General features: G+C 34.9%; 1 protein-coding gene across 6 annotated transcripts; it reads right to left on the bottom strand.

Annotated features, from left to right (window-relative positions):
* Window positions 1-3,598: 3,598 nt before the first annotated feature.
* LOC121971625 (uncharacterized protein At2g33490-like) lies at window positions 3,599-10,265 on the bottom strand. Of its 6 annotated transcripts, none has more exons than XM_042522971.1 (10): window positions 9,900-10,265; window positions 9,329-9,401; window positions 8,458-8,532; window positions 7,920-7,981; window positions 7,755-7,823; window positions 7,152-7,180; window positions 6,876-7,080; window positions 6,569-6,796; window positions 4,058-5,090; window positions 3,599-3,965 (listed from the first exon to the last, which is right to left on the bottom strand). In XM_042522971.1, exons 1-9 carry the CDS (start codon window positions 10,014-10,016, stop codon window positions 4,098-4,100), a joined length of 1,851 nt encoding a protein of 616 aa, XP_042378905.1. In that variant the 5' UTR covers window positions 10,017-10,265; the 3' UTR covers window positions 3,599-3,965; window positions 4,058-4,097. The 6 variants fall into 6 exon arrangements, with proteins under 6 accessions (XP_042378905.1, XP_042378907.1, XP_042378906.1 ...); XM_042522973.1 differs by having other exon boundaries at window positions 3,599-3,878; XM_042522972.1 differs by having other exon boundaries at window positions 4,073-5,090.
* Window positions 10,266-10,495: the final 230 nt, after the last annotated feature.

Here is a 10,495-nt window from a genome sequence, read left to right as displayed (position 1 = left end):
AAGATTACATATATTACATTATCAAACGTAGTAATGTAATCAAGATTACATTACATTACAAATTTGATTACATTACAAACAAAATTATATTACACTCAACCAAACATAGCCTAAAATGATAAATCACCCAACCAAACGTAGCCTAAAATGATAAATCAAGTTCAATCAAATTCAGCTTGAACTTATATCATGGTTTAAACTGAAACTAGACTAAGTTTCATTTATTTGGGGAATTAAAATCCAGTACCCACAACTCACAGAACAAGACGGCAGGGAGAGTTATCGCTTGCTCTCTCGTCTCTCCCACGAGTCCAGAGGACAAAACTACAAAATTTTATCGAAGGGAGTCATATCCATGCTTGAGAACTCTTCTGAGTCTCCAGAGAAACAAGTAATAAGCATAAGCAGCTAGCATCGAAGTCAAAAACACCTCAAAACGACGTCACCGAGAGAAATGAAAGTAAAATCATGGCATATAATTGGATGCCTTGTTATTGACAAATACATCACAAAAAAAGAAACGGAAGTGAAATCATGCAAAAGGACAAGCAACCACCAAACCAGCAAGTAGTGCACGGAAGAACATAATAAAGAATACAGAAGCGGATAGAGTTCCATACTCATTGTTAACCTTATTGCTGGAGGAACCCATGAAATCTATAGAACCCCAACTTTGATGCCTTTGCTCTCAAAGAAATAACGAACGGCTTCAAACAAAAAATAAAGAAGAGGTGACATGAAACCAGAAGAAAGGGAATACAAAATTCACTGTTGCTACTAAAGGACAATTTTGTCGTTTATGAACGACACAGAGTACTAATTGCATATTCTGCAACCCGTCAGATTTTATATAAACCAAGGTTTAATCTCAATCAACCGTTACTGATATGAAACCCAGAACAAATCATATTATTCTTTGCCAAGATGGCAACCATCAAGGCCACATGTCGCATTAAATTTTGACATCATCATAACACACACCAATAAGATGCTTCCACCTGTCCAAGTTCATCTATGAAGACTACTGAAATTGGCCACGTTTTTCCCAAAACATACATGGAAAATATCATGTCGCAACCAAAAAAATACACTAATGAAATATGATGTTTCCAATTTTGAAAACCAGTCCGCGGTTCTTTCTGATTCTTCAAAATGTGTTGTACCTTTGTTTTAAATTCAAAATCCTTAAAACCTCTAGAAAAGCTTCAAAGATGCAGATTTTGATGGTTATAAGCCAGAACAATAAAAATACTATCCAGCACTTGACGGCCTTTACATATATTTAACTTAATCTTTGAACATTTAAACAAGACTTGACGCACTTAGTTTTTGCCAACTCAAATCCCAAGCCTATAAACAAGTACCTGGGCTTCCAATCTATACAATATACATCAACTCTTGTTATGTTAAGCATTGCTAAGTCGCCTTTGTATATGTTTAACTTAATCTGCGAACATTTAAACAAGACTTGACAGAATTCGTTTTTGTCAACTCAAATCATGAAGCTATAAATAAAGTCTTTAGGCTGCCATGACAATCTATGCCCTTCACATGTTGAATCTCTAAATATGCCTTGATGGCCTCTACTTTCACCCTAAATTTTAAAGTTCTATGCATATCTTGACATCATCTAATTAAGACTGCTCAAATTTGAGCTTCTAAAGAACTCCTCAAATTTTTATTTATTCTCAACTAAACTTTGTACATTAGTATACATTCACAAAAGTTTCTAACCTCTAGATATACCTATGTGATCATTGTTCATGTTCAGACAGATTTTAGATAATGGTTTCTGTTTTTTTTCTTCATTTAAATCCCAAATCCACAAGTTAACATAAATGGGCAACATAGTTAGCTCCACCATCAACACTTGTCAAAATAAGGCTCATGCTTGAGTCAAGTTTATATTCTGTAATTGTATCTAACAATATGTTACTTTCACCTTGCAAATCCTCCTGGATAAATTCAAAGGGTCATAGAGTTTCATAGTTGCATCAGATTGCATATGTAGATTATGACATATGTATTTATTATGTGTTGAAAAAAAAATCTTCATATAGTAGATATTGTAAATATTTTTTGAATAAATAAAAATATTTAGCATTTTTTACTAAGGTTTAAAATTTCGATCCGTGCCGAGGTTTCGGTCCTGGACCAGAACGATACGGTTTCGGTACCATATCGTGCCGTGACGATATAGTTTCGGTATTTTTAAAAAAATATAAAATATATTAATTAAAAACTAAAATATTTAACATAAATATTTAAAAAATAAACAAGATAAAAAATAATCTTTTAAAAAAAGAAAAGATATGAAAATAGATAAATAAATAAATAAAAATTTTATTATAATTTTTAAATTAAAATAAATGAAATATAAAATTAATTAGATAATTTTATTAGGATTTAATAAAGTTTCTTTAGATTATCTCCATCATAGCTAGGAGTTGATTAAAATAATTAATCTAAATTTAATTTAAAAAACTCTGAAATCCAACACCACTAAAGAGCCCGCATGACCTTGGCGTTGTCGCGGGGTTGCGCGACCAGCCATGGCCACAGGGATTGCGTGACTCCTTTGGCGTGACCACGTTGGCCGTGCGACCCCTCTGCAGTGACCACAGAGTCGCACGATGCCTCCGCGACGACGGCGGAAGGGTTATGCGACCCCTCCGCTATTGTTGCAGGGTCGAGCGATCCCTCCATTGTGACCATAGGGTCGTGCAACACGTCGCACCTATGATGGGTCTGGTGCCGGTGCCGGTGCCGGTGTCGATCGTTGAGCGGAATGAGACGTTTCACCAGTTTCAACCATTTTGGCATAGCACTTTAAACCATGTTTTTGACACAACTATTACCTCAACAATCGAAAGTTATGAAACTCACATGAATATTAAAGTTTGAATTTGATGTATGTCTGCTAATTTCATTTGTGAATTTAAAATTGCATAACTCTGAAGAATTGCTGACTGAACAATCATTTTCAAATTATTGTGTACATCTATGCTGATTTAGTAGGCTATCCAATAAATCGGCACATCTGATTATTGCATGTTTTTAAGAAAGAGTTTGATATTGTTAGAAAAGGAAAAAAAAAGTAGACTATAGTGACATGACAGAGAGGCATAACAGGGAGCTATGTCTTTTGCAATATGTAAACAACTGAACAAATCCATAAATCATATATTAATTTCCTCTATTTGAAAATAAGAAAAAGGAATCTGTGATAGAATTGGTTATTCCTCCCATGGAACGACGTTCAAATAATCAACCCACATGCACATCGCTTAAAATCAAATCGTTTATGAGATAACAATAGAAAAAAAATAAATAATTATTTAATAAGATAAAGGGGCAATTATAAGAACATTTTTTCATTTGTTAATTCTAATGGTCAATTAAGATTTGCTAACTAAGTCTTTTAGAGATTAGAGAATTATATATATATAATAAGCACAGATTTTATTATATTTTTGAATCAATTTAAGGGAGAATGTTATGAACTTAAACAAGATATTTGTAAACATATTGGAGCTCCTTTGTAAACTTGTACGATATAGATTATGTAATGGACATAGTGATAAAGGGATACAATTAATTAACCTAGAATCATTTTTATTATATACAGTAAGCACCACATGGCAATTTCAATGAGACATGTGGGTATATCCATGGATGTCTTTTTCAAGAAAACTGGAAATAGTGAACAGCCTCAGAATAATGAACTAAAGTTTGGAGATGCCAGTGAGACTTATGTTAACAAAGTGACTAGGGGTGTGCTAATCATTCTAAAAACAAATATACAAAATGATTTTCTACGCCTTTAAGAAACGGTGGGAATCAGTAGGGACCTTGGAATGCATGGGCAATTAACACAACTGCAGGAAGATACAGTGAGCAGATTTCGCTCAGTTTGAACAGCAAGAAGAGTGCTCCATCAACTTGAATTATACTATTTCATTTGACTAATCATTTCAAAGTAATAGTATCTATGAGGGCTAAATTGAAAAAAAATATTGAAAATTAACACATGTAACATAGAGAATAAGTTTAGCACCTTTCAATTCAGTACCTTCAGTTTTAGCTGCAGCAATTGGTTATGAAGTTGTAGAAACTGGAAGAGTAGTCATTGCAGGTGACGGTGTAATAGGAGGTGAAGTAATCTCTTCTATTTTGACTGTATTTTGAGGAGTTTCCAACAACCTGGAAACTCGAATTAGTGGTATTCTTTGACTGTTAGCAGGTATTGAGAAACTACGACTCATTTGTCCAAGAGGTGTTGGCAGTGGATGTACATTGCCTGGAAGAGATGATGGCATATTGTTTTTCACTGCAAATGCTTGATTTCTAGAGACCAAGGGACCAGAATAACCAATCAAACCAGCTGGCCCTGTCATCTTCTCTGAGCCAATTGGTGGCCTAGGAAGCTCATGCAGCTCACTGATCATTGGGGATGGCACAGGAAGTGAGGTTCTAGGGGCCACTTTTTGAGGTGTAGATGATTGAGGTTTTGGCATCCATTGAGATGCTAGAGAAGCCACAGGAGGGAATTTTGTTGTGTGTCTATATTCAGCTGGGGAAATGATGGGTCTGCTTGAGAATGGTTTGCTCGTCAAAGGACCAGAAAAGGCTTGCCGGTTGTACTTAGTAGTACCAAAATTTGCTTGCCTATTAGATTGTGGCACTGATGGTTTCTCTGAAAAATAAGATGGCATCATAGTGGGATCACTGCAAATTTTTCTCCCTCCAAGTATTTTGTTTTTGGAAGGCATTGTTCGATTTGGCAACTCACTTTCCTTGACATCTTTTACAGGAATCTTTGCTTCCAAGGGAGATGAATACCATAATGATGGTGACTTGACATCCTTTGTTTCACGGTGTGAAGCAGTAGTATGAGTTGTGTTTTGATTCCTATCATTAAGTGGCATAGGTAGAACATAAGAGTGAAACTTTCTTGCAGCTGCTGGTAGTGTTTCTTTATTCTCGGCTAAATCAACCTTCTTATCAGCAAAAATTGGAGCTGATTGACTGACATATGGAGGCCTCAAGCTGAAAGTGAGCGTGTCTAATGAGCTTTTGTCAGTATTCTCCTGCATAAATTGAAATTAAAAAGAACAAAAACATTATGAACTTTGACTAGACAAGCATAGTATAGTAGTATTAAAATTTCACAAGAAAGTTTTCATATTTGCATGTATATAAAGAAACGGTACTAGAGATAAGCACTAGGAATCAACAGATAAAGTAGTATATGGGAACCAGATTGGATTTATTTACAAACCAAATCACCAAAAGAACGTGGATATTCAAAATAACATTAGATGTACTGGCCAGTATAACATTCTGATCAAGTATACAGCTCCAAAGAAAAAAATTTAAACACCTCATATGTGATTTAGCTGCCTATTAGCTTAAGAATAATTATTACAAAGTAATTATAACATTGGAGACCTCCAACTGAGCTAAGAAGCTGCTCTGATATCAAGTTTGGGGAAGCATAGTTAAGATGGATGAATTGGGTTGCAAATATGACAACATGGAAGTAGAAAGGCATCCAAGTTGATGTCATAATAAGCATAACGTGCATTTAGGTGGTTAAGTCCGCTGCACTCTATGAATTTCTGGTGGAGTTAGGAAGCTTGAAGTGTATATCCATGGTTATAGGTTAGTAGATGATGTGTGTGTGTGCGCGCGCACGCGCATATCATGACAAGCATAACATGCTAAAATAAGCAAATGCCTTACAATAGGTAACTCAATTAGGATTAGTGATAAAAAGAGAGGTAAGAGAACATAAAATGGCTTAAAATATTATTAATAAAGAAGATTCAACTCTCTTAGTTAGATTAGAGATATTGCTCTATACAACTAGCAAATATTGGTCAACAGATATAATTGACTAGTCTAGAATCTAGTCATCACGGATAACTACTGTAATCATGTATTAAAAACCATGGAATTTCATTTTACAGTTATCTATAATGTTTCTTAAGCTTTCTATGGATCAAATTTGTAATTATCCAACCAGACTTTATTATAAGCTGACCTCAACAGTGTTCTCCTTCGCCTCCAATATCTCTTAAGTACTCCATAGGAGTAATCATTCATATAAAGGATGTGAAGTTTTGGTCAAAGCATTTTAATGCTAGAATCAAATTTTTAATGCAAAACTACAGGAAACCTTATTAGGGAAAAAGGAGCCAAAGAATGTACAAAAAGCATAATCTCCAAAATGAAAATCCATTTGCTGGCCCCTAGTCTTGATTTATCTTTATACCATTGGTTTCTAAACAATGGTCAACATCATAAGCAAACTTTTATAAGTTATTCCATGTAATTTTTTGCATCGATCTAGCATTGTGAAAGATGGGCTACATCAATTCTTACTTCTGAGAAAGCTGTTTCAGGCAACATAGTTCCAATATAATTCTTAGAGATTAAAAACAATAGAATATACTATTTTGATAAATGCAAGTGTTTTAGAATAACAATGTTTGTCAGAGCATTCAAGTACAATGTAAGTCATAATTAAAGAAGAGATAATGACAATTATAAAAGCAATACACACCTCTATGGTGTTTCTAAATGTAGAAACAACATTCTCTTCTAGGAAATTCTTTTGATATTCAAAGCTTAGATCCTCATCATCACTTCCATAAGTATTATCGTCATCATTGTCTGAGCCATCATCTTCAAGATCATTGACATTATAATCAATGTGGTGTTGGTTAGCAACTGTTTTAACTTGTGGTTCAACCATTTCAAGGGTCTTAAGTCCTTTCCTGAAGAAATTTAACTGAAAACCAGAGAAGGGGACATTAACAATAAAACAAACACCTCATGAAACAATGACATGTTCTTGTCACATGGATTACCTGAGCAGCATGGTGGCGGGTAGCCTGTGTCAACAGACTTTGAAACTGACCTTTCTTCAACGACTGCAAACGAAAAACAAACCAAGCTGCCTCATCTTCATAGTTAGCTTGAGCTTCTTGCAATTCCTTTGCTGAGGAATTTTCTTTGGAATGCTTTGACCTCCCTTTTCCTCTATGTGCCTCTAACATGTTTTTGTATAACTCTCTGAAGATGACAAGTCCAGAATTAGAACCAACTGTTAATAGATTTAAAACAAAATTGCAGTAGTTTTATACCTTCTACCATCACATAAGCGTTTCATTTCCTGTAACAGAAAATAATCTTATTAAACAAAAAAATCATAGCTGTTAACTAGGATAATAGTATCTTGAGTAATATCAAATATAAAATAAATAAGTGCTTAGTGTCACTAATGTCAATTGATCATTCATTGGATAAATTGAGCATCTTTAGTTCTTTTTAATTAGTTTGCTTACTCTAGATCTGTTTCACTATTCCATTTACCATTTTCAAAGCTTACTCATTGAGAAGCATGTCATCAAGGCAATCACAAATATTTGAAATGAGAATCCTGAGCTTATTTAAGTAGAATATGTAAAACAATAACATGGCATTCATTGTTCTAGTTATTAGCAATGTTATGTCCTATATTAAATGCACAACATACTTAGTAATCTTAGAATCAATGATGACCTACAAGGATTGTATTGATTAAGTCCAGTAAAAATTTTCCTAGAGCAATGTAAAATGATTGGTAATCGGTCTAGTCTTGGTCAAAGAAACATGAGACATAACGAACTTCGTTTAGAAAAATCTATCTTGACCATTCATAAATACAGTGATCTTCCAATTTAAAAAGAAAAATAAAAGAAGTGAACCTCTAAATTCTCAATCTCTTTAAGAAGGGACCTTGATGGCTTATCCATTGTGTGTAAGATATTTGTGCGCTGCAAAATCAAATGCAAATATACATTTTATATTGACATGAAAACATCTAACATGAGTGAGCTTGATGAATTCATACCACAACATAGAATACTTACATATGAACCAAAAAGTTTCTGCAGCTCAAACTGTGATTTTCCCAGCATCATTAAAGCCCTACCTGCAATTAACGATAAAAATGAATCTAGTTGTTCGATAGGTAGGATAAAGTAGAAGAATCATAAATATTGAATAATGCTTTAAATCCTATGTATTATTCAGTATCTAAGGTTCATCCTATAGACAATATGTTGTGGTATGTAGATCAAGTTATACATAAGAGAATGTCAAGGTTGAAGGCATACATTCTGCATGGTGAAGCTATGCTTCACTTAGCTATAGATGGCCAACAAATCCATCATAAGCCAAGTAAGATGGGTAAACTTTGGCAAAACAAAGTTAAAGTTTTCATAATAAACACAATAAACCCCAGAACAACCAACTAGGTTTAAATCTTGTGGTGAAAATAGCATCTAAAATTACAAATTTATCTTGCACTTCCATTTGTGTTCCTATGTAAAGTCTGACTTCTAAGATTAGTTGTTATTGAAGAAGGGTGATTCATGGATAGTTTAAAAGAATGTTGGATGTGCTCACTGCTATCTTCATCATCGTTCAGGGCAGCTTTCTCAAGTAAACATGTGCCCAGTTCCTCCAGTGCTTCTGAGAATTCTGAAACAGCAAAGAGATCAAGAATGAGAAAATTGTTGCAATAAGTTTTACTCATCTCACTGATACTATAAGGCTACTTTAATGAATGCTACAATACTCAACCAGAGAGGGGAGAGAGAGATGTTTAAACATATGCTATAAGGCTTATGGTCTTAGCAATTTTTTGGATCCTAAGCTAGTCTAGAAAACTCCATCTATTTTCAATCATGGAAAAAAAAAACTGAACAAGCACTGTACCACTATAGTACATACACACAACAACTGAACCTCTTGTCTAATTTTACATAAAAAATTGTTTTGACATTTGTTTTTTCCCCACTCTAAATTGAAAATCTTTTTGATACCTTATTTCCTTCCCAGTTCCTTTAGTACTCCCATTTTCATCCAAGTTTATGTTACTTTAGTCCTGCTTCCTCTTTACCTAATTATTAGTAAGACCATCATAACATGCTAATGCCTCATAAAATTGTCAACACAGTCATTGTTACTCTGATAAGAAAACTTTAGCAACTACTGAATTTTTCTGTTTTATAAGATAGAATCAATTTGAAAAGAGCACTTTTTATGTGATAAAATTTTTGTTCTTAATAAGATTGAATCAATTTGAAAGGAGAACCAATTTAAAAGGAGCACTTTTTAATCCTATAGCATTGTTATGCAAGGGAATTAGCTAGCTTCTTTGGATAGCCAACGTCTGAACTCTTGTTAAAATAACTTGTAGATAAACAAGCAGTTAATATATAACATCTCACAGATAACAAGCATATATAGATATGTACAGTGTATGAACAAGCACCGTGTGCATTATTGGCAGTTGTAGCTGCTGCAGACAGTAAGCTATCATAGCAGTTCCTCATATCCTGCATATCCTGCCAATAGAGAGAAACAAGCAGTAAGCCCTACGGTTACACACATTTGAAAGCATCAGCCTAACCATCCATTATGCACAGAACAAACTATTTATCAAAAGTCCACCTAGTTGCGTGACCATTTATGCTCTGGACCTGTTCGAACTCTGCAACATATTTCAAGACGGAATTCTACGATTTCACACTAATATACACAAATGCAATCCAAGTTGTTGAGGCCTAAAAGCTTGATGTTGCATAGTTAGAAGTGGAAAGAAAGCTGGAAAAAGATTACGGTAGATACGTTGGTCAAGCCACCCTACTTTTCCAGAACAATTTTATTAACATGAAACAAAATACAAATGATTTCCATAGTAAAACGGACGAGAAAGCATGATAAAATGGACGCTCGGCGCAGAATCGAAGTAAAACAAAAGAAAAAAAAAAAGAAGACACGAAGCATCGCGCGAAGCCGATTCTTCAATGCTTATTTGGCCGAAAACCAAACGGCAGACGCACCTGGGTGGCCTGGACGAAGTCGTCCGGCTTCCTGGAGGGCCGACGCTGGTGCTTCGCCTCCTTGGTCTCCTCCTTATTGAGCTTCAACCCTCGAAATATTCTCAGCGGAGACTTCATCTTCCACTCCCTCCCTCCTCCTCTCTCCAACCCCTAAAATCAATCAGGAAATCCCACCCTTCCGGTCCCAGCGAGAGAAAAGATCTCTTCCGGGAGAAGAAACAAACCTCCTTTGACCGCCGGCGGAATTGGGAATCGTAGATCGGAGGAGCAAGGCAGATCGTTCCCTCTCTTTTCGTCGCCTTTTCCGTTCTCTGACTCCTAATTCGATTGTTCTTCTCCTTGTCCCGTCAAACACGATCGCACAAATCTCTTACGATGACAACAGGAAAAATGCCTAAAATAAATTTCAAAAATAAATATTTTATTCCGAGATTAATAAATACAAAATTATAAAAGCACCGTAATTTTTCATTAAAAAAACATTTTTTTTCGGTTGAAGGAACGAATAAGATGGGTCAAATGATGCGGTCCGTTGACTGAACCAAGTTCCCCACGTAGCTTATTACCGCGTACTAGTAAAATTAAATGTTATTCAT

The sequence above is a fragment of the Zingiber officinale genome, chromosome 4A (assembly GCF_018446385.1).
Source record: "Zingiber officinale cultivar Zhangliang chromosome 4A, Zo_v1.1, whole genome shotgun sequence".
NCBI lineage: Eukaryota > Viridiplantae > Streptophyta > Magnoliopsida > Zingiberales > Zingiberaceae > Zingiber > Zingiber officinale.
The sequence above is the reverse complement of the archived record's forward strand: the minus strand, read 5'-3'. Positions and strand labels throughout refer to the sequence as shown.